A 25,764-nucleotide genomic window follows, 5' to 3' on the forward strand; every position below is an offset into this window, starting at 1 on the left:
CCACCTTGAAGCTGTACTGGTCCATTTAACGACCAAAAGCAAAGAAATGGTGGTTGCTGGAGACTTCAATGTAGATTTCCTTAAAGACTCTCCCAATAAAAACTTATTTGAGTTAGTAACACTCTCATTCAACTTAATTCCCACTGTAAAGTTCCCAACTAGAGTAGGCAATTGCTCACAAACAGCCATTGATAATATCTGTACAGAAAAGCCCAACGAACAAAATTATATTACAAAACCAATAGTCAATAGCCTTTCAGACCATGACATGCAGTTCCTTCTGTTAAATGTTATTACTGAACATGATATAAAATCTGAAAATGTGAACTCAACAGGGTAATCAATAAGCCAAAAATTTATTTTTTTAGTACACTCCTCAGAGACATTCACTGGAGTGATGTGTACAGTGCTCATGGCATGGATGAAAAAAATATCGCTTTTGCTAATAAAGTGCTTACCTTATTTGAACACTGTTTACCCCTAAAACTAGCCAAGGTCAGAGCAGAGTCTACAAAGAAGCCATGGACTCAAGGAATATAGGTATCTTGTAAAATAAAAAGAAAACTGTATCTGTCAATCCGAAACAGTTTTGATGCTGATGCTATAGCACATTACAAGAAATACTGCAAACTATTAAAAACTGTAATATGGACATAAAAGCAAATATATTACAAAGAAAAGATAGTCATATCAGATAACAAAATAAAGACAATATGGGATATAGTGAAGGAGGAGACTGGCAGAACCACACACGAAGAGGGGCAAATAGCATTAAGAGTAAATGATACAGTGGTGATAGATGTGTATAGTGTTGCAGAACTTTTTAACAAACATTTTATAACCGTTACTGAAAAGATGGGGTTGTCAGGTTCTGTAGATGCTACCATGTGTTACCTCAGACAGGACATTTTCAAGTAACCTCCATAATATGAATTTGACACTCACTACCCCAGCAGAAGTAACGTCCATCATAAAATCTTTAAAATCAAAAACATCTAGTGGGTATGATGAAATATCAACAAAGCTATTTAAAGAATGTGATTCTGATTTAAGTAACATATTAAGCTATCTGTGTAACTGGTCATTTATCAGTGGAATATTTCCTGAATGGTTGAAATATGCTGAAATTAAGCCACTGTGTAAGAAGAGAGATAAAGAAATAGCATCAAATTTCCGTCCAATTTCACTTTTGGTAGCATTCTCAAAAATTTTAGAAAAGGTAATGTACAATTTGCCTTATAACCATCTTATCACAAATAACATACTGTCAAAGTCACAGTTCGGATTTCTAAAGGGTTCTGATATTGAGAAGGCTATCTATACTTACAGTGAAAATGTACTTAATTCATTACACAAAAAATTACAGGCATCTGGTATATTTTGTGATCTGACAAAGGCATTTGACTGTGTAAATAACAATATCCTTCTAAGTAGATTAGAATAGTATGGTGTAGCAGGAAATGCTGCAAAATGGTTCAAATCTTATATCTCTGGTAGGAAACAAAGGGTGTTATTAGGAAAAAGTAATGTATTAAGCTATCAGGCATCATCCAATTGGTAACTAATTACATGTGGGGTCCCACAAGGTTCCATCTTAGGGCCCTCACCTTTTCTTGTGTATATCAATGACCTTTCATCAGTAACATTACCCGATGTCAAGTTTGTTTTGTTTGCCAATGCTACAAACATTACAATAAATAGCAAATCAAGTGCAGTCTTAGAAAGACCAGCTAGTAAAATATTTGTGGACATTAATCACTGGTTCCTAGCCAATTCTTTGTCACTAAACTTTGAAAAAACACATTACATGCAGTTCAGAACTTTTAAGGGGTGCCCCACAAGTATATGCCTAATGTGTGATGACAAGCAGATAGAAGAAGTGGACAGTGCTAAATTCTTGGGATTACAGGTTGATGATAAATTCAACTGAGAGGAGGGCACCATAGAACTGCTGAAGCGTCTAAACAAATCTCTATTTGCAATGCGAATTCTGTCAGACATAGGGGACATAAAAACGAAAAAGCTGGCATACTATGATAACTTTCACTCCATAATGTCATTTGGGATTTTTTTTTTTTTTTTTTTTTTTTTTTTTTTTTTTTTTTTTTTGGGGGGGGGTAATTCATCAAACCAAGCTAAAGTTTTCCGGGCACAAAAATAGGCAGTAAGAATTATATGTGGGGTGAACTCAAGAACATCCTGCATAGGCCTGTTTAGGGAACTAGGGATACTAACTACTGCTTCCCAATATATTTATTCCTTTATGAAATTTCTCATTAAAATGTATCACTTTTTCAAACCAATAGCTCAGTTGATGGAATCAATACTAGAAATAAGAATAATCTTCACACGGTTTTAAAGTCATTTACTCTTGTACAAAAAGGTGCTTATGATTCAGGAACACACAATTTCAATAACTTGCCAGCAGCCATAAAAAGCTTAACAACCAATGAAATTCAGTTTAAGATAATCCCAAAGGATTTATTGGTGGCCAACACCTCCTACTCCATTGATGAATTCCTCTCAAGGGAACCTCCCCATCGCACCCCCCTCAGATTTAGTTGTAAGTTGGCACAGTGGATAGGCCTTGAAAAACTGAACACAGGTCAATCGAGAAAACAGGAAGAAGTTGTGTGGAACTATGAAAAAATTAAGCAAAATATACTAACTGAGTAGTCCACACGCAAGATAGGCAACATCAAGGACAGGTGTGAGCCCAGGAGCGCTGTGGTCCCGTGGTTAGCGTGAGCAGCTGCGGAACGAGAGGTCCTTGGTTCAAGTCTTCCCTCGAGTGAAAAGTTTATTTTCGCAAAGTTATGATCTGTCCATTCGTTCATTGACATTTCTGTTCACTGTAATGAGTTTGGTGTCTGTGTTTTGCAACCGCACCGCAAAACCCTGCGATTAGTAGACGAAAGGACGTGCCTCTCCAATGGGAATCGAAAACATTTGATCGCAAGGTCATAGGTCAACCGATTCCTCCACAGGAAAACATGTCTGATATATTCTATACGACACTGGTAACGGCATGTGCGTCACATGACAGGAATATGTTGTCGACCCACCTAACTTGTACACTTGGCGAATGGGTTTTACCTTGCCCGATTTAGGTTTTCTTGTGGATGTGGTAATCACTCCCAAAAAAGTGATGAAAACATAAGAGTGTGTCACATAAACTGCAACAAATGAATGCAACAGTTTCACAGTCGCACACTTTTCCCTGTGCTCTGTCAAAACATATGTTTTTTAACGGTTTTTAACGTTTTCAAATTTTTTCTTGTGTAGACCGTCAAATCCTGCATATGTCCAAGCTAATCTGAACATGTCCTGGAATTTTGGAGAGCAAAATTGATTATGTGTGAGTGCCTGAAATTTGATAATTGTCTGAAAATAAAAAATTAAACTTTTCACTCAAGGGAAGACTTGAACCAAGGACCTCTCACTCCGCAGCTGCTCACGCTAACTATGGGACCACGGCGCTCCTGAGCTAACACCTGTCCTTGATGTTGCCTATATTGCGCATGGACTTCTCAGTTTGTATATTTTGCTTATGTTTTTCATAGTTCCACACAACTTCTTCCTGTTTTCTCGATTGATCTGTGTTCAGTTTTTCAAGGCCTATCCACTGCACCAACTTATAACTAAATCTGAGGGGGGGGGAGGGGGGGGGGGTGATGGGGAGGTTCCCTTGTCAGTAGAACCAACCATGTGTGTGTGTGTGTGTGTGTGTGTGTGTGTGTGTGTGTGTGTGTGTGTGTGTGTGTGACCTCATAAAAAAAAAAAAAATTTAAATTCAGTGCATTAATGCGATTTAAGTAAATGAGTGTTGTAAAATGATCCTTTCTTATACCGTTCATTAAAAAAAAAAAATGATGATCATTCCACTTGGGACCTGTGAAAGGTACATTAGCATATTTGTTTTAGTTGTAAATATTTGATATGTACGAGGCCTGTCTAAAAAGTATCCGACCTTTGGCCAGAAAAAAATGTTTCGAATACCTGATGGGGTTGGGACCCTAATCCCCTTCAAAGTAGGCCCCTTGTGCTTGCACACACTTAGCCCACCGATCCTTCCACTGCTGGTAACACCTCTGGAAGTCTTCTTCTGGAATGATGTTCAGCTCCGTTGTCGTGTTCCACGTTATCTCTTCTCTACTCTCAAAATGAGGTCCTTTCAGTGGCATCTTCAATTTTGGAAACAACCAGAAGTTGCAAGGAGCCATGTCTGGAGAGTAGGGAGGTTGGCGAACGGCTGTAATTCCATGTTTGGCCAAGAAATTTTGGATCAAGTGGGATGAATGTGCAGGGGCATTGTTGTGATGCCGTTGCCAGTTTTTCGCTGTCCACATGTCTGGTCTTTTGTGCCGAACTGCATCACGGAGCTGCTGGAGAACATATTGATAGTAATCCTTTGTCACTGTCCTTCTGGTGCATATTCGTGACATACAATTCCACGGACATCAAAGAAGACAGTCAGCATCACCTTGATTTTGCTTCGTACCTGCCGCACTTTCTTCGGCCTTGGAGACTCGGGATGCTTCCATTGCCACAACTGTCTTTCTGTTTCTGGGTCGTACCTGTACACCCATGACTTATCTCCAGTTAGCACAGTGTTCAGAAACCAAGAATCAGTGTTGGTGGTGTCCAGAACGTCCTGTGCAACATCAAAACGGAGGTCTTTTCGTTCTGGCAACAACTACTTGGGCATGAATTTCGCAGCCACTCAGTGCATGTTCAAATCATCATGCAAAATTGCATGTGCAGAATCTTTACTCATTTCAACCTCTAGGGCAATCTCCCGCATGGTCAAACGACAATCTGCCATCACCAAATTTTGCACCCTCTCAACAACAGCTGCACTCCAAGCAGTTTGGAGCCTGCCAGAACGCCGGTCATTCTCCACTACTGTGCGGCCATTTTTGAGTCAGTTGAACCATTCCTTAATTTGTGTTACACCCATCACATCTTCTCCAAACACCTGCTGAATCTTACAAATTGTTTCGCCTCGAGAATCACCAAGGTTTTGACAAAATTTAATGCAGTATCGTTGCTCAACGCATTCAATCATCTTGAGAGAATCGGTAATCCAACGAACACATTGTGTAGCACCTCACTCAGTGACCAACAGGCAGTGACTGACGCGCTGGAAGGCAGGGACCAAATTCACGCATGCACACATAGGTCTCTTCCTTTCCTGTGTACAGTGGTGCCACACCATCATCTCTATTTTGCACGGGAAAATCAAAGGTCGGATACTTTTTAGACCTCGTATTATTGTTTTTCTGACATGTTCTACGTCCTGGAGGACCTCCTCACTACGGATCAATTGGAATGAAAGTACATCTAATCTAATTTCCAGCAGGTGCCATAGGCTTTCTGCAAATCAAAAAACATGGCCACAGTCTGTGATTTCTGCAGAAAACCATTCACAACATGGGTGGACAAAGTGATGAGATGGTCAACTGCAGAATGGTGTGCTCAAAATCCATACTTTTCAGTGGTTAGTAAATTTCGAGGTTCGATCCACCATACCAGCTGGGCATGAATCGTACATTCCATCACCTTGTAAACACAGCTGTTGAGAGAAATGGGGCGATAGCAAAAAGGAAGGTGTTTGCTATTACTGGGCTTAGGTATGGGTATGACAGTGGCTTCATGCCAACATCTGAGAAACATGCCCTCTGCTCAGATGCAGTTGTACAGGTGCAGAAGAAAGCGCTGGCCTGCAAACGAAAGGTGCTGCAACATTGTCCGGCCTTGGGGCATACAATCAGGAGGGGTGAGAGCATGATCTAGCTCCCTCACAGTAAAGGTGGCATTGGAGTGTTCACGATTCTGAGAGGAGAAGTGTCTCACTCAAGTGTCCTCCACTCGTTTCTGATGGAGAACGGCAGGGTGATGGTGGGTGGAATTTGAAATCTCCACAAAATAGAGGCCCAAGGCGTTGGTGATAACAATAGGGTCCACAATGACAATCTGCTGCAGTCAGAGCGAAACTGGAGAATGGATCTTAGTCCCAGAGAGCCATCACAGGTTGGCCCACATGATGGAAGAGGAAATGGAAATGTTAAAACAACTAGTAAATTATATCCAGCTAGCAATTTTGCTATTCTGAAGAATATGATGACACTGCACACGCAACTGTTTACAACAGATGCAGTTTGCCATCATAGAATGACAGTTAAAAAAGCAGGGTCACCAAGGAGGAACAAAGCCTCCAGTCAGCCTTAGAAAGCTGCCAATTGGGTTTACATGTAGGTGAGGTAGCAGTCAGCAAACGGCTAGCACATGGGAAATTGTCACTTCAAGTACATGTCAGAGATAATGGGCCACTAGAGGTGACGGGCAAGCTGGCAGTGCAGAAGGATAGGTCCAGAACGGAATAGGTGTGCGTGGAGTCTGAAAGATATGTGGGTGCTCCAGTGTTAATGCAGACGAGGTTGAGCTGACTGAGAAGATCAAACAAGAGGACACCTCTCTGATGCGTTCTGAGAGAGCCCAAAAGGGGATGGTGCACTTTAAAGCGACAGAGCAACAAACAGGGGTGAGGGAGTTGACCAATAAGCTGGAGAAAATCTGCCCTTGTGACACCGAGTGACGGAGGAATGTAGACACTAAAAGGGGAAAAACTGAAGCGAGGAAGGAAAATGTGGACTGCAACAGCTTGCAGCCGGGTGTTCAGTGAGATGGTCAGACTATCAAAGTCATCCTGAATGAGGAGCATGACTCCCCCAGCAGATAGAATGCCGCCCTCTGGGGAATGGGGGCGGGAAAAGGGTGGAGAGGGGGGTGGGAGAGAGGGGGGAGGGAGGTCAAAGTGGACCAGAAAGAAATGCGAGACATCAAAGCAGTCGTGGGGACGCAATTTTGTTTCCTGGAGGCAGGAAACAAGCAAACACTGAGATTACAAGGACAGCTGTGATTCCTCCTTGGTGGATCTAAGGCTGTGAATGTTCCATTGGCGAAGTCGTGACTGGGAAAGAAGAGGAGGGAAAAAAATGAAGTGTTATCACCTCGGCAGCTGCCGAATGCCAGCCTTTGAAAACTCGCTGCAACAGGGTGCAGAGGCTGGAGGATGCTGCTCCATGCCATCTACAGAGGCGTCTGCATTCTCCCTCGGTTGGTCAGTGAATTCCAGGCCAGAAAAATGGTTGGCAATGCACGCAGGCAGAACGGAGGTTAGCTGCGTGAGGGTACCACACAACGACACCTTTGAAGACGATCTCTGAGCCAGCGGAGGAAAAGACCGTTTGCCTTTGCTCGATTTCTTGGAGCCTTTGCGGTTGGCAGATGAAGACTCAAACATCTGTTGGTTATAGGGACATAAAAAGTCTTCGTGTTAGTATTCCTTCTATCCTTTCTGGCCTGCCAGTTGTGCAGCAAGTGATTTTTGCCACCTGAGGTCAAAATATGGTGGCTCGTTTCACAGCTGGAGGAGGAGGAGGAGGAGGAGGAGGAGGAGGAGGAGGAGGAGTAGGAGGAGGAGGAGGAGGAGGAGACAGGTATGCTACCATGACACTGAGCGATTTTACAACTGTGGTGCTGAATTTGAGGTCTCAAGTCTGCGTGGCCATGTCCATTGTGGAACAAGGTGTAGCAAGAACAGTACTGTAAGTGCCATATGGTGAAACGCTGGGCTTTCGACTAGCCAACAGCTTGCAAGTGACAGGGTAAGTCACTTTTTCCTCCACCCAGATTTCGTGGATGGCCCGCTCATCAAGATACATGGGAAATTCTCAGGATGAGGCTGCCTGGTTGCCACTGCAATTAATACAGCAGGGATAACGAGGTGGACAATCGCCCACATGAGCATCCCAACCACAAGTAACACATTTGGCTAGGTTTTGGCAGGACACGCCACCTGCCTTAGGTGATCGTTCACACCTCCCAGACTCCTGACAGAGGAAGCAACTGGCAATTTGGGAAAGTAGCAGATCAGGAAATCACCTATCTCTGGGCTTGGAATTTACCAGAGGTACCTCACCTGTCAACCTGGGGCTGGGAATTACACATTACACAATTACCTGTTACACGCCAGACACATGGGTCGGCCTTTAGGAGAACACAGGGAGAAACAAGAAACAAAGAGGAACCTCAAATGTCAACGTGAAGGAAGGATAGGAGGAAACAAAGAAAGAAAGAAAGAAAGAAAGAAAGAAAGAATTTTTGTCTAGGCCTTGTTGGTCAAAAGCTCACTTTCCGACAGTGTTTTTGTTGAAACTTCCTGGCAGATTAATACTGTGTGCCCAACCAAGACTCGAACTCAGTCCGGCACACAGTTTTAATCTGCCAGGAAGTTTCATATGACCGCATGCTCCGCTGCAGAGTGAACATTTCATTCTGTAGTCTTTTTGATGTGCCTATCAGCAATTTAACATCTCCATCATATGGTAAGTAGCAACTATCCTTTTCATAATGTTGTTACATTCAGTCCTTGATTTTCCATTGTTTGTATACAAAAATGAATTTCATATAAAAGTTTAAATATAATTAACATTTTTGAAAGTCAGCTTTTGAAATAATGTTAAATTTTGCAATACCCCATCATCTTCATTTTTTAGAATTAATTATTTTGAAAAATAAAAACTTTTGTTGCAACAGGAAACTTTCAAGCTGGTTTCTGAAATACCATTTTTTTGAAGTAAGCTGTACACATTGTGCTGTCTGGGTATTTTCAGTATGCCCAGTTAAAATCTATATGTTGTTGTTGTGGTCTTCAGTCCTGAGACTGGTTTGATGCAGCTCTCCATGCTACTCTATCCTGTACAAGCTTCTTCATCTCCCAGTACCTACAGCAACCTACATCCTTCTGAATCTGTTTAGCGTATTCATCTCTTGGTCTCCCTCTACGATTTTTATCCTCCATGCTGCCCTCCAATACTAAATTGGTGATCCCTTGATGCCTCAGAACATGCCCTACCAACCGATCCCTTCTTCTAGTCAAGTTGTGCCACAAACTTCTCTTCTCCCCAATCCTATTCAATACTTCCTCATTAGTTATGTGATCTACCCATCTAATCTTCAGCATTCTTCTGTAGCACCACATTTCAAAAGCTTCTATTCTCTTCTTGTCCAAACTATTTATCATCCATGTTTCACTTCCATACATGGCTACACTCCATACAAATACTTTCAGAAATGACTTTCTGACACTTAAATCTATACTCATGTTAACAAATTTCTCTTCTTCACAAACGCTTTCCTTTGCCATTGCCAGTCTACATTTTATGTCCTCTCTACTTCGACCATCATCAGTTATTTTGCTCTCCAAATAGCAAAACTCCTTTACTACTTTAAGTATCTCATTTCCTAATCTAATTCCTTCAGCATAACCCGACTTAATTCGACTACATTCCATTATCCTCATTTTGCTTTTGTTGATGTTCATCTTATACCCTCCTTTCATGAAACTGTCCATTCCGTTCAACTGCTCTTCGAAGTCCTTTGCTGTCTCTGATAGAATTACAATGTCATCGGCGAACCTCAAAGTTCTTATTTCTTCCCCATGGATTTTAATACCTACTCCGAATTTTTCTTTTGTTTCCTTTACTGCTTGCTCAATATACAGATTGAATAACATCGGGGAGAGGTTACAACCCTGTCTTACTCCCTTCCCAACCACTGCTTCCCTTTCATGCCCCTCGACTCTTATAACTGCCATCTGGTTTCTGTACAAATTGTAAATAGCTTTTCGCTCCCTGTATTTTACCCCTGCCACCTTCATAATTTGAAAGAGAGTATTCCAGTGAACATTGTCAAAAGCTTTCTCTAATTCTACAAATGCTAGAAATGTAGGTTTGCCTTTCCTTAATCTAGCTTCTAAGATAAGTCGTAGGGTCAGTATTGCCTCACGTGTTCCAATACTTCTACAGAATCCAAACTGATCTTCCCCAAGGTCAGCTTCTACCAGTTTTTCCAATCATCAAATGTATGTACAAATCTATATATGTTCATTATTATTCTAGTTACTTATTTTTGTTTTATGTTTTAATTTTTTTGTTTTATGTTTTAAATTATTGTTTTATGTTTTAAATTATTGTTTTATGTTTTAAATTATTGTTTTATGTTTTAAATTATTGTTTTATATTTTAAATTATTGTTTTATGTTTTAAATTATTGTTTTATGTTTTAAATTATTGTTTTATGTTTTAAATTATTGTTTTATGTTTTAAATTCATTTTTTGTTTTTTATTTTACCAATTCACCTATGGACATTTTATTAATTGAAAATAATAATGAACTCATGATATAAAATCTTTGTAATAATGGTAATCCATAAAGGAATGATTGAAACATGACCTTTTTTACACACAACGCACACAGAAGGAATGAGGTTTCCTCACATAATACACATGACGGACAACAATTCAAAACAAAATTCAGCAGGTTTCTCAAATCGTGGCAGGCGATCCCATAAATATCCTGATTTCTATCAGACATATTTTAGTACCTTGGCAAAGTGAATTGATTAGGTACTAGTGACTGCAACTTGATTATATTGTTTCCCAAGTGGAGATTGACATTGTAATCATACGGCAGACCTAGATCCAAGAAATCTCCCCACAAAGTTCTTCCAACGTCGAATGCCATACATGCCCAATGGATATGCCTGTCCCGCTGAGCCTTTTCGTATCACCAGATTAACAACTTTCTTGTTCTTGGGTACAACGCTCAAATCTATTCTTTCCATTGGTCACCCCAAGAAGCTATCAATAATACATATTTTTACCTCACACTGGGAAAGAAACTTCTTTCATGGTGTTTCAACCTAGTTACTGTTAGTTTATTAGATTCTGAAGCTGCCGAAAGAACATTTGGGGCTTCAGAAAGAGATTCTCAAATTCTTGGACCAAACACTATTAGTTTATTTTGAAAGTATGAAAGGGGGGGGGGGGGCAGTATGAAGTGTGAAAAAACTGTTTTGTGCATTGTATCTGGGGACATTAAACTTATTTGCTGACCCAGAAGGCTCTATGACACAGGTACAGCTGTGGGGCATATGGATTACAATGTTGGAAGAATATAGTCCAAAGATTTTCAGATTTAGTTCTGCTGAATTATTGTGATATCAATCTGCAATTGAGAAACAATACAATCAAACTGCCACCACTATAATGTAATCAATCCTCTTCACCAACATTTTCCAGTGCATTGAAATATGCCTTGTACAAATCGGGATATTTAGAGGACCACCTGCCGCAATTTGAGAATCCTGCTGAATTTTGTTTTATTTTGTGTTGTCTGTAATGTATATTACTTGTAGAAATTTCATTTATTTTATGTGCATGGTGTAAAAAGTTATTTTTCATACATTTCTTTACAGATTATCGTTACTGTAATGATTTTGTATCACAGTAACAGTTTAAAATATAAAACAAAAATACATAAAATAAATAACTGAATTATTGAGTTGGAAAGGGAATCAGTCCACTTTTCAAATTACATTTACTGAAGATATCTAATCACCATATCTGTATGCATTGTTTGGTATAACAGGGGATCATGTCTCATCAACAGACATGCTCTTTAGATGGGTTTCTAGCTAGAGCGGAGACCATGTCCTGAGACCTGTTCCAATAAGAAAACACGAAATTAGATCTGTATGCTCGGAACACGCTTTCATTGCTACAATAGATATGAATAATATAAACTTGCATAACAATTTTTCCACTGCAAACAGAACACTAGTTGCCTCATATATATATATATATATATATATATATATATATATATATATATATAACAGAGGGAAACATTCCACGTGGAAAAAATATATCTAAAAAGAAAGATGATGAGACTTACCAAACAAAAGCGCTGGCAGGTCGATAGACACACAAAAAAAAAACACAAATATACACACAAAATTCTAGCTTTCGCAACCAACGGTTGCTTCGTCAGGAAAGAGGGAAGGAGAGGGAAAGATGAAAGGATGTGGGTTTTAAGGGAGAGGGTAAGGAGTCATTCCAATCCCGGGAGCGGAAAGACTTACCTTAGGGGGAAAAAAGGACAGGTATACACTCGCACACACACACATATCCATCCACACATACAGACACAAGCAGACATATTTAAAGACAAAGAGTTTGGGCAGTTAGTTCATCCCTATGAAATCCCCAAACCACCTTCCCTACCCTCTGGCTCCTATCCTTGTAACCGCCCCCGGTGCAAAACCTGTCCCATGCACCCTCCCACCACCACCTACTCCAGTCCTGTAACCCGGAAGGTGTACACGATCAAAGGCAGAGCCACGTGTGAAAGCACCCACTTGATTTACCAACTGACCTGCCTACACTGTGATGCATTCTATGTGGGAATGACCAGCAACAAACTGTCCATTCGCATGAATGGACACAGGCAGACAGTGTTTGTTGGTAATGAGGATCACCCTGTGGCTAAACACGCCTTGGTGCACAGCCAGCACATCTTGGCACAGTGTTACACCGTCCGGGTTATCTGGATACTTCCCACCAACACCAACCAATCCGAACTCCGGAGATGGGAACTTGCCCTTCAGTATATCCTCTCTTCTTGTTATCCGCCAGGCCTCAATCTCCGCTAATTTCAAGTTGCCGCCACTCATACCTCACCTGTCTCTCAACAACTTCTTTGCCTCTACTCTTCCACCTCGACTGACATCTCTGCCCAAACTCTTTGTCTTTAAATATGTCTGCTTGTGTCTGTATGTGTGGATGGATATGTGTGTGTGTGCGAGTGTATACCTGTCCTTTTTTCCCCCTAAGGTAAGTCTTTCCGCTCCCGGGATTGGAATGACTCCTTACCCTCTCCCTTAAAACCCACATCCTTTCATCTTTCCCTCTCCTTCCCTCTTTCCTGACGAAGCAACCGTTGGTTGCGAAAGCTAGAATTTTGTGTGTATATTTGTGTTTTTTTTGTGTGTCTATCGACCTGCCAGCGCTTTTGTTTGGTAAGTCTCATCATCTTTCTTATATATATATATATATATATATATATATATATATATATATATATATATATATATATATATATATATATATATATATATATATATATAAAGTCATCCCCAGTACACTCAAACTGGATTACTTGCCGCAATCTGTGGCTAGAATATGTTTTAAGACATATATTATTTCACCCCCGGGTCAACTGCTACATAAATATTCCACCACACCATGCTTAAACCCATTGTTTAGTAACATGGTTTGTCTCTCCTGAAAAATTTCCTTTCTGGGACACGACCCTGTTTCCAACTCCACAATTTATTTACAATAATAATAAACATTCAGCTATTTCAATTCGGTATGTTGAAAATATGCTGACAGCCTATTATGTACAGCTTACTTTCCAAAAATGGTATTTGAGGAACCAGTTTTATTATACATCTACGTATATGGTGCGAAAGCTTCTTTAATTTATGCTGTAACAAAATTTTTAATTTTTTAAAATTTATTAATGGTGGTGGAGTATTTTGGAAAATCTCAAATTATTACAAAAGTTGATTATACAGTTTCCAAGACTGTTAATCAGATTTCAACTTTTATATGGAACATTTTATATATCATTTTTCGAAGACATTCTCTCGAAACCTAATATGCCAGTTACCTTTCAGGGTATGTTTTACCTCTTAAAAGTCTAGCTGAGGAAAAAAAAAAAAAATACATATTGCGTTATTTTGACCCCTCTACATACCCAACAAGGTTCATCATGATTGCTTATTTACACCTGGAAATGTTCCCTTGTAAGTGACAATGAAAGGGACATTCATCGCGATTGGTAAACCCAAGTATTTGACTGTTGAAGGGTTATAGGTTAACATACTCCTCCCCCACCCCTCCCGCCTGTAATTTCCAGTTTAAAACTATGTCTGATTCTTTTATTTTGCTGTCTTCATCAGTTACTCTTGTAAGTAAAAAAATACTGTGATTTCTCTAATCTTCACTAAAATATTGAATGAGTGCAACAAATAAGCCAGCAATCGATAAGACAGTTCTCTCCCTACAATATGTATGCTTCTGTGAAGCAGTTTCACCAGTTAATGCTAGAATATAAAGTTCAGTAACTCAGCAGAGTCAAATATCGCTATTTTTTTAGCTTACCTTACAAGAAATTCACGTCCACTTGATCGCTGCATTGCATCAAACATCGCAGAAACTGTCAGAGGTATTATACCAGGTTCTTTTTTGTCTCCTAACATTGTGTATGTTTTTCCTGATGAAGGAACATATGAATTACTAAGGGACAATACATAACACTTATGATAAATGAATACCAACAAGTAAAACTATTATGTCTAAGAATCAGCACCCACACCTTGCTGACATGAAAATCAGAGAATACAAATAGTCCCAAGAAGAAAGAAATCAATATTAATTCTTTACGAAACACCAACATGTTCTCTAAGACACACCAACGTGTGTGTGTGTGTGTGTGTGTGTGTGTGTGTGTGTGTGTGTGTGTGTGTGTGTGCGCGCGCGCGCGTGTGTGTGTGTGACCAAATTCACAGGTCCATCTAGCCATTAGTATTTGTTTTGCTGCCCACGCACTGACCAGGAAAGCAGTGCTTTCTTTTGACATGGGCTGTGGTGTCCCGCAACGTCCATGGCATATACCACTACCACATTTCTCAGAAAGGCAATGACCTGCCAGTTACATCGAGTTTATGCAGCTGGGGAAGTTCTACTAGTCTCACAGGTGAACTGTAACAAAGTTTCAGCATGTTCCTTTAAGACCACAGTGTTTAACTAATTTGTAGCTTTTCTGCCTTTTAGCAATGTTTATTATCTATGTGACTGAAAGATCACTACCACAATGCATATGGAATTGACTGTATCTGATAGATGATCATTTATAAACCTACATTTGTATTCCGTAAACCGCTACAAAGAGCATAGTCGAAGTAAATACCCATTGTACCACATATGAGGTGGGGAGGGAGGCTCTTTCCGTTCCATTTGCCTACGAAGCACAGAAAAAGTGACAACTTAAATGCCTCAGTGCCTGCTGTAATTCATCTAATCTTGTTTTTGCAAGCCTTATGAGACACACACACAGGAGCCTAAGGTATATAACAAGATTCCTTGCTTAATAGTGGTTCTTGAATCTTTATAAGTGGGCTTTTGTGAGACAGTTGGCATATCGTGAAGCATATGACAGTAACTTTTTCAGCATTCAGTATGGGTCCCACCCATTTTGGCAATATTCTAGGATGGGTCACAAGAGCATTTTGTCAGTAATATTCTTTGTACTGTGACTGCATTTCTCCAGTAGCCTGCCAATGAATTTCATACCCCTACAAATATTTGTACAAGCTGACTGATTCAAATGATGAGTAACTGACATGGAAGTCAGTTTTCAGCAATTTGTAAAGTGAAACTTCCTGGCAGATTAAAACTGTGTGCCCGACCGAGGCTCGAACTCGGGACCTTTGCCTTTCGCGGGCAAGTGCTCTACCAACTGAGCTACCGAAGCACGACTCACGCCCGGTACTCACAGCTTTACTTCTGCCAGTTCTGCAAGTTTCGCAGGAGAGCTTCTGTAAAGTTTGGAAGGTAGGAGACGGGATACTGGCAGAAGTAAAGCTGTGAGTACCGGGCGTGAGTCGTGCTTCGGTAGCTGAGTTGGTAGAGCACTTGCCCACAAAAGGCAAAGGTCCGGAGTTCGAGTCTCGGTCAGGCACACAGTTTTAATCTGCCAGGAAGTTTCATATCAGCACACACTCCGCTGCAGAGTGATAATCTCATTCTGGAATTTGTGAAGTGCAGACTTTTACTTTTCTGAACACTGACAAGTTATTAATCATTGCACTACTGAAATTTATGCAGTTTTTTCCATTTTTATTATTGATATTCATCAGCTGTGAAGCTGTCCAAGTTTACTATTAATATTGCCTTACAGGTTGACAACATAAAATATGGACAGCAAGGGATCAAATACACTTTTCTGGCACATACCTGTAGTTGCTTTTACATCTGTCAGCTCTCCATCCATGGTCACATGCTGTAGTCTCCCTAACAAGAAATCCTCAACCCAGTCAAAAATTTTGTTTGAAACCCCATATGATCATACTTTTCTTAATAAGTCCTAATATGATAGTGTGTCAAATGATTTTTGGGAGTCAAGAAGTACTGCATCTTGTAGTGTTACAAATGGTGGCAATAAATCTCACATAATGCTGTTATTCCAGACACAAAATCAGCATGTGCATGTGGGGTGGACATGCTGCAGCCATCATCTACAATGTTCAAGCTGGCAGAGCAGACTTGTGGAGCAGGGACCACAACTATTGCTGCTGTAGATATCAAGACCACACATGACAAATCAGAAACACGATGAGTCATTTTCAAAGTGGCATTGTGAAAATTACGGATCATAATACCTATTGAAATGAACTGTTTTTAAACTGTAGCAGCAGAATAGGAACAAAGCAGATAATAACAATATTAACCATAATCATTGTTCATTAGATAAAAGTAACTAGAACTATCAAAAATAGTGGTAGAAATAAGACAAATATTTGATAAATTAAAAATGTGCTTAAAAAGAATTAATGGTAACAAGAAATTAAAACTGAAAACTAAGAATTAAGAAATTAAATTGGAACCTTATCTTGTCAAATGCAAAGTGTAGATTAGAGCTTAATTGAACAGACAGAAGGGCATAAGTGTCCAATTCATCCATATTTGTGAATCATGATGAAAATGTTCAGTTACATAGAGATAGCAAACAAATAACCCTAGATTCAACTAAATTAAAAGTTAAAATTTGTTAAGACCTTAGTACTAATAATCATGAAACAATCAGAAAAAACATCAATGATGACTAATATTGCTAGCAGAGAATGTATCAGATCTGTTGAAGTGAAGTCAGGAAAAAAAAAAAAAAAAACAAGAATACTTTTGAGCTTTGGGAAGATGAAAGAAAGAAAAATTGAGAGAGGCTGAATCACTCAAACCACTGGTTGAGCCACAGAGCGAAGTAAATTGAGATTTTTTAAGACTACATTAGAAAGTGTACAAAGACAAGAAATGACCCAGCTGAGTACAAAAAGTATGTGGAAGTCCAACTCTGAAATGACAGACTCGTGAGGGGAATTTTTTAAAAAAAGTAGCAGACTTTCGGCTAGTAATTCTTCAGGATTTAAGAGAAGAGATATTGTTCACCAGACAACATTTGGAAGGAAATTCTCAGATGCACTGCCTGAATATTATGAACATAGACACTTTCTTATTAGTCACACACAGAGAGAAATAACTGGATGGAGTTTAACTCAAATATTGTAGAAACCAAAGCAGAGGCAGCTATTTCAGTAGATAATACAGATTTTATAAAATATGTGAAGCATGTATATTTTTGCCAATTGTTTGCAGTAGCTATTTTGAAATAGGTAGGGAGATACTAAATGAATCCTTGTCCTGAGGTCTGGAATGTTATCTCTGAATTATACTGGTGATTTGTAGCTGATGCCTACAAGGTCCTCAGTCGTCCATTGCATTTCTTCTTATTTTGTTTTCTGTTGAATCTAACATACTCTGAATTTGCAGTCGAATTAGCCCCTCTTCTAACTATACACTAGTGCAGATCACTAACGAAAACAGTGGCCAATAGTTGGAAGAAAGCACAGGTCACACCAGTTTACAATAAGGGTGGTAGAAGTGATCCACAAAACTACCACACAATAATCCTTGACATTGATTTGTTGTAGAATCTTAGTATATATTCTGAGCACCACTTAACAAATGGTGATCGCTAAAAAGACAGTGTCTGATATGCAACCTAGCTAAAATGATCTCACAGTGAGAGGGATGAGAGGAGGTTGTCCAAGCTGCTGGGAGAGGCTTAATAACACGGAGCTTGTTCCCATGAAGGGAGGACCAGTGGTGATGCCAAAGTGACACCATCTGCTGACAGACAGCAACACACAGGCTATTGGAGATGATGTAAGAAATAGCAGGCTGAGGAACAAGAACTGCAGCCTTGGCAGCCGTGTCAGTGGCCTCATTTACTGTCAAGACCAACATGACCAGGGACCCACATAAAAAATCATGGCAGCTTCATCAACCAATGAGCAAGTGACAGCTTTCCTGGACCCATTGCACTAAGGGCTGCACAGTGTACAGCACACAGAGGCTTTGAAAGGCACTGAGAGAGTCAGAGCAGATGATGCAATTGTAAAGCCTGTGTCTCCAAATGTACTGTGTGGCCTGATACAGGGCAAAGAGCTCTGCTGTAAATACTGAGCAGTGTTCAGGAAGCCGATGTCAAAAACGTCTGTGCCAATGACGAAGGCACACCCAACACCACGGTCAGTCCAAGAGCCATCACTGTACACTAAGGTGCTATCATGAAATTCTGTCTGAAGGTCATGAAACTGAAGGCAATAGTGTGTGGCTGGAGTAGGGTCCTTAGGAAGTGAATGAAGGCCAATGTGAACACAGGCCGCTGCACAAAGCCAAGGTAGTGAAGAGTCCACATCCACCGGGAAAGCTGTACATAGCGTGAAGTTAAGCTGCCAGAGGAAGAGCCAAAAGTGAACTCCAGGAGGTATCAGAGAAGAGGGACACGCACCATGCTGGCGATCAAAGGAGTCATCTACGAAGAAGGCATAGTATGGGTGGCATTCATGGCAAACAAATGGCATTCATATCTGCTGAGGAGAAAGCCAAGGCGGTAGGACAGCGGTTTTGTCAGTGACAAAACGAAAGCCATTCATGATGCTCCAAGAGTAAAGACGATTAAGACATTGCTGAAGATAGCACTCAATGAGAAAGTCCATGGAGATCTGCAATAGATAGCAAAATTGTCAATGGAAAGGGAGCCAGAGATGCCTGGCGGGAGACCATTACAGGGTTAATAGCAAAAGCAAAGAGGAAGACACTCAGGAGAGAATCTGGAGGCATACCGTTTTTCTGGATAAATGTCTCCAACAATGCAGGACCCATACGTACCTTGAAAACTCGGTCTTTTAAAAATTCCTGACGGGAATGAGGCATGCAGCACAGAAGCAACACGTGCAGAGAGTACGGAGGATACCAGTCCTCAAGCAGGTGTCATAGGCTTGCTGCAAATCGAAAAATATGGCCACAGTCAGATTTTTGCTGGGACAACAGCTACAAGGAAGCTGTTTTCCCTTACTGGGCTTAGGTATGGGTATGAGAGTGGCTTCATGCCAACACCTTGAAAACATTCCCTCTGTCCAGATGCAGTTGCATATATGAAGAAGAAAGTGCTTGCCCGCAAAAGAAAGGTGCTGCAACATCTGAATGTGATTATTGTCTGGCCCTGTGGTGGAAGATGGGGATGAAGTGAGAGAATGATCTAGATCCCTCATAGCAACTGTGGCATTGTAGCTCTCCCGATTCTGAGAAGAGCAAGGTATCGCCTGAGCCGCCTCCACTTGTTTCCAATGCAGAAAGGCAGGGTGATAGTGGAAGGAGCTTAAAATCTCCACAAAATGGTGGCCTAAAATGTTGGAGATAGCAACAGGGTCCACTTGTCTGCCACTGTCAAGCTGGAAATTGGGAAATGGATCTTGGTCCCAGAAAGCTGTCAGAGGTTGGCCCACATGGCAGAAGAACTGTTAAAGAATTAAAGAACTAGTGAATGACATTCAGCTAGCTTTTTTGCTATCCCGAAGAACATGACAACACTGTGCAGGCAACTGTTTATCATGAATGCAGTTTGCAGTTGTAGGATGACAGTTGAAAACGCGAAGAGCCCATCTCCACATGCTAACTGCATCACAGCAAGCCTCAGTCCACCAAGGGACCAGGGCACGCCATGATAAAGAAGAAGTATGAGGAATGGAATGTATTGGGGGAGTAAGGATAACATTTGTAAGATATTCTACCTGGTCATCACAACTAGTGAAATGTTGTTCGTCTAAAGTCATCAGGGAGGAGTAAAGCCTCCAGTCGGCCTTAGTAAGCTGCCATTTGGGAGTGCATGTGGGTGGGGAATGAGTTAGCAAATGGATAACAGATAGCACACAGGAAATGGTAGCTCAAGTACGGTATGTGTCAGAATGGACGACTCGAGATGATGGGCAAGCTGCAGCTGGGCGGTGCAGTAGGACAGGTCAAAATGGAAATAGGTGTGCGTGGAGTCTGAAAGTGGGTGCTCCTGTGTTAAGGCAGAGGAGGTTAAGTTGACTGAGGTCAGCCAAGAGGGCACCTCTCTGACAGGTTCTGGGAGAACCCCAAAGGAGATGGTGGGCATTCAAGTCACTGGCTGCCCAGTAAGCTGGAGGAAGTCTGCCCTAGTGACATCAAATGACAGTGGGATGTAAACAGAACAAAGAGAAAAGGTCAAGGGAAGAAGGAAAAGGAGAACTGCAACAGCTTGGAGGCGGGTAATCACGGAGATGGGAAGACTATGAACATCATTCCGTATGAGCACCATGATACCCCCACGAGATGGAAAGCCGTCTTTGGGGTGAAGGTCAAAACCAATAGGGAAGTAAAGCAAGAGCTCAAAGTGGTCGTGACGATGCAATTTGTGTCCTGGAGGCAGAGAACAAGTGGACGCTGCAGTTCTCAGAGCAGCTGCAAATCCCTTTGTTTGATCAAAGGCCATGAAGATTCCACTGAAGGAGAGTCATAATGACGAAAGGGGAGGAGGGAAAAAATTAAGTGCTGAGTGCCAGCCTTCAAAGACTCTCTGCAACAGGGTACAGAGGCTGGAGGATGCTGCTCCATGAGATTGACGGAGGCGTCGGCATTCTCCCTCTGTCGATCTGCAGAGTCCGGGGCAGAAAATTGGTTGGCAGTGTGCAGTGGCGACACAGAGGTCAGCCAGACAAGGGTACCATGTGGCGACACCTTCTAAGAGGATCCCCGAGTTGGTGAAGGAGAAGACTGCTTGCCTCTGACTTATCGGAGCCTTTCCAGTTGGCAGAGGAAGACTCTGATGTTCATTAGCTGGAGGGATGTAGGAAGTCTTCATGGGAGTATTCCTTCTGTCCTTTCTGGCCTGCCGGTTGTGTACCAGGTGACTTTGCCCCAGGAGGCGAATGTATGGTGACTTGTTGCACAACTGGGCGAGGAGACAGTGATGCCACCATGACGCTGGGCAATTTCACAACCACAGTGCTGAATTTGAGGTCGCATGTCTGCATCGCCATGTCCTTCGCGGAACGAGATGTAGCAAGAGCAGTACTGTAAGTGCCAGATGGTAGAATGCACAGTTTGCAACTAGCCAATAACTTGTGAGCGACTGGATAAGGCACTTTTTCCTTTACCCACATCTCCTGGGCAGCCTGCTCATCGAGATACACGGGACAATCTCAAGAGGAGGTGGCATGATCACCACTGCAGTTGATACAGTGGGGAAAAGGGGCGAACAATCACCCTCTTGCTCATCCCTACCACAGGTTACACATTTTGCTGGCTGTCGACAAGACATTCGAGTGTGGTTGAAACGATGACAGTGGTAGCAGTGCATCGGGTTTGGAATACACTGTTGAACTGTGTAAAAATTTCATTGAAACAAAGTTATATAAGTGTACCATTATTTTGAATGAATATTTGTTTGCACTTACAAATTAATTTTAATATTTTGTTATATTTTAATATGTTTTAATATTAATATGTTTTAATATTTTGTTATATATACTTCATTTACCAAGTACATAAATATTTCTTTCCCATCTTAAGAATAACTTTTTGTGTACTATTAAATAAGAACGAGTTGTTAGTTTTTCCAGACACTATCAGATATGAAAAAGAAGTAGGAAGCAGCTAAACAGTCTTGGTGACAATAAGAATAATTTAATGTTTAGTGGTTCCTACTGCCAAGATTAGGAGATAAAATTTTGCCTTCTGATTGATTAGCTTCAGGTTTTTTCTCAGTGTTTTTGTTTATTGGTACTTTAAAGGTTAAAAACAAACTAATTCAATAAGAAGAACCATCTCAAGAGGAATGGTTCCTACAAAGAACAATTTGCCCATCTCTATTACTCAATCAAACCAACACTGCAGTAGCTGCCTTAAGTGTCAATAAGCAGCACTACATGTGCAGACTTCATTCAGGCCTACCATCAGCTAAATATTGGTAGCTGAACCTTACTTTTGGAATATGCCTTATATCTTGTAGACAGTTCTTCAGAGTGCCTATGCACAAATATTTAAACAGCCAGCATGTGATCACAGAGGCAATTTATTTAAATTTTGACTGTTAAAAATAGAGAAGTTTCACATACTGTATTATTGCTTGTACACTCCTTGGAGCAAATAAACTATTTAACAGCTTTACATACAATGGCACTGTCATTTCACCTGTCCCTGAATTGTGCAATTCTGACACAGCTATGTTTTCAGACAACAATCACAGTTCATCTTGGTTCCCTGAACTCATACATTTTAATATAATTTGTATATTGCAAAGTGGGCAAACTATGAGAGGAGCAGCAACTGCCATTCTGAAACAGAGATCTGGGGATTCATGACAACATTTAGGGAGTCATTATTTTGGTGGGCTATATCAGCTATTTCCAGAATTAAGAATGGCTTCTACCTCAAAAGCACACAAGTTGGAAATTCAGTTTCATGTACCAATAACAATATGTGGTTTCTGGGGTAGTCATCAAAACTATCTGACATCTGATGCTGTTTAGCCTGTTCTAATGCTTACACTGAATACTGAGAATGACACCCACATTGGTAGCAGAGCATGTTTCCACATACATTCCATTTTACCTAATTTCACACATGGATTGCATGTGGCATTGGCAGAAACATATCCATTAAGAAGTGAGCCGTTTAAGTTTGCATAAAATGTGTAATGCAACTAAAATAGATGACTGCTTATTACAACTTCCAATGTGGTATTACACCCTCCTCCGCACCCCGCATACTATTCTCTCTTTCCTTTATCTGATACGTGGAACACTTACCTGAAGAAGTTTGGCCGTAAGCAAATATTGTGGTGTTAAACCCATCGACTGTAGGATGCACAAGAGGTTTAACAACTTTATCAAATATTTCAGCATTTGAAACATCCATGCCAAACACATGATCTGAAAACAATAGTTTATCATCTTTAGTTTAAATATGTTCTTTTAAATGGACACGAAAAAAGGTAATCTGAAATCTTTAATAATAAAGAAAATGAAGATAAACAATGAGTGCTTAAAACTGCTCAAATATTTTAATTCTATGTATCCCGAACACACCAACAGTGCTAATAATTAAATACAAGTTGGTAACTTCATTAAGATACAAATAAGATGTTCAGTAGAGAAGGAACTAAGATGTTACAGAAAAAAAAAGAATGAATCACGGATGGTTAATACTGCTGAATATGTAATATACTAAAGTTCCAGTCTAACAATGTTGGAATCCATAACATTCACCAACTTTTAAAAGCAGTACTGCACTTGTTATATTGATAGTTAAAGATCAAGCTCCTCTTAAATTTACAACTGTCCCATAACAGGAAATAGAGTATTCTGCTAAAATGAGTGATAATTTAAGAGTGTCCTAGGTGACCCTAGTACAAATCTTCAGTGTATAGTTTGATAAACTCACAGTGGTGATCAAAAATACTAAGAAAGAATTATAATTTACATCTGAAGTCCATTCTTTCTTGACTATTTTAATATCCAAAATTATTCTGTGCCTCTTTATAACCTAAGGTTGTTTTTCACTCCAGCCTTGGTATCAAACTGCCAATATTTAGCACACATTTTTAAAAGACAGTTCACTGCACAAACCTCAAGAGGAGGAGTAGTAGTTGTAGTAGTTGTAGTAGTAGTAGTAGTAGTAGTAGCAGCAGCAGCAGCAGCAGCAGCAGCAGCATTCAGCTATGGATCACTTTAACAATGATATTTGGCATGTATGATATTACAGTAAAAAAATGTTTATATATACAGTTATTTTTACAGACTTTTAAATCTACTTTGCCAAGAAAGGGACACATTGTTGGCTACCACAGCATGTGCCTGAAATAATTTATGGAAATCATGGAAAACAAAAAATCAGGATGATCAGATGGAGATTGGAGGCTACATCATTTTGAATACAAGATTAGTCTATTTGAAACTGTACAACCTCTTTTGGTTAACCTCTAGTGTATGATACTGTTTTGTTTCAAGCAAAAGTTACTTAATAATGAAAACAACTAGTGCTACATATTACTTTCACTTCTCAATACCAATCACTTCATAAACTACAAGCACTATACACATTATTACATAACGTAATAATGCACACAATATCAGCTGCTATTAGGATCATGGGGCAATGATTGATTTTCATGTAGTGTATCACAACCCCTTTGTTGCTTGCTTCAACAACTGAGTCAACTCCCCTCCATAACAACAGAGATGTTGACACCAGAAAGAGCATAATACATTAGTGTTATCCATTGTGGAGTAATGTTTTCTGGAGGAAAAAGAGTGAAAGTATGGTGCTAAATCAGTATTACTGTTATTACTGTTACTATTGGAATTTTAGGTGCAAATTTTGGATGAAAAAGGGAAGGAAAAAGGTGTTAATAAGGTAAAAAAGGGAGACAAGAAATTGCTGAATTACTTAACTAATTCAACAAATTCTCTTTCCCCTATTCTAGTTTATTGAACTATAAACAAGTACATCAATCTCCCATCAGAAGGAGAAAGCATGAAGATGATGTATGTCAAGGCATTAAGCATCTTTATATTTTTCAAAGTGTATGTTTCTATTAGGAGACAAAAGTCTATAGATGCCAAAGATGATGATCTAAGTGTTCACTAGCTGCAGTCAGGCACTTGTAACAAAGGACATGAAATAGTTCTGGATGAAATAGTTCAGCCTTCTAGTTTCTAAACTTACTTTATTTGGCTACCAGGTTCGGTGATTTACTACGCCATCTTCAGGCCACTGACCAACATGTAGGAAGATTCCCCCTTGGTTCTGATCAAAACAGGGGCCAGCAATACTGTTGTTAGTAGATTTCCGGTTGCTCTAGCGATCACTTCAACCATCATCTACCGACTCGGCTAAGTGATCACTAGAGCAAGCAGAAATCTACTAATACCAATATTGCTCGCCCGTTTTGATCAGGGCCAAAGTGGAATCTTCCTACACGTTGGTCAGGGGCTGAAGACGGCATAGTAAATTACTGAAAATGGTACACAAATAAAATAAGTTTGGAAACTAGACGGCTGAAAGGTGTTTCCATTTGACATCCTGTATCAAACAGCAAACTCCTGCAACCATTTCTAAAAAGATGGACATACAGAGACTTGAAACAGTTCTGTCTGCAAAATATGTATTTTCTACGGTAGCAGAAGTTGATGAGGCTTTGAAACTGCACCTGTGCCAGTTGGATCCAAAGAAATACAAACTCTTTAGCCTTGCCAAGATTCACACAATATGGCAGCACTCTAAATCCTCTCCAGAGAGTAATGACGGAAATTTGGAAGGAACAGGCCAATGATTTCTCTGTAGGCAACAACACAACTGTGTTTTCAATAGAATCTTTTTAGGGCAGATATGAATTAATTTGCAATGTCATATTCATTCCTTATTGATTCACAAATCCTGTAAAAAGTAGAGACCAAGCCTGCCACATGCTTCAACGTAGGTAACGAAGGTTTCAACTGACCAACAGCTGAAACCATGTATGGAGCCTGGTCTGTAGCCTGCACAAGAACTTTTTCAACTTGATAGCTCTAGGCATAATCCTTAGTATGTGACATTTAAACTTGATATGTCTACCCATTCTTGAGAAAAAGTGATCTAAATAGACAGACGGAAAAGAAAGTGATCCTTCAAGGGTTCTGTTTTTACTGACTGACAGGTCTGAAAC

General features: G+C 40.2%; 1 protein-coding gene across 1 annotated transcript in view; it reads right to left on the bottom strand.

The window, feature by feature from the left end:
- LOC126263130 (uncharacterized) overlaps positions 1–25,764 on the bottom strand; it is a 252,741-nt gene that overhangs the window by 198,627 nt on the left and 28,350 nt on the right. Inside the window, exons 2-3 of the mRNA XM_049960152.1 lie at positions 22,868–22,990; positions 14,076–14,187 (exon numbers count right to left, since the gene is read on the bottom strand). Of these exons, the coding sequence (XP_049816109.1) occupies positions 14,076–14,187; positions 22,868–22,990 (235 nt within the window). The remainder of the gene's footprint in view (positions 1–14,075; positions 14,188–22,867; positions 22,991–25,764) is intronic.

This window comes from Schistocerca nitens, chromosome 6, assembly GCF_023898315.1.
Source record: "Schistocerca nitens isolate TAMUIC-IGC-003100 chromosome 6, iqSchNite1.1, whole genome shotgun sequence".
NCBI classification, from domain to species: domain Eukaryota; kingdom Metazoa; phylum Arthropoda; class Insecta; order Orthoptera; family Acrididae; genus Schistocerca; species Schistocerca nitens.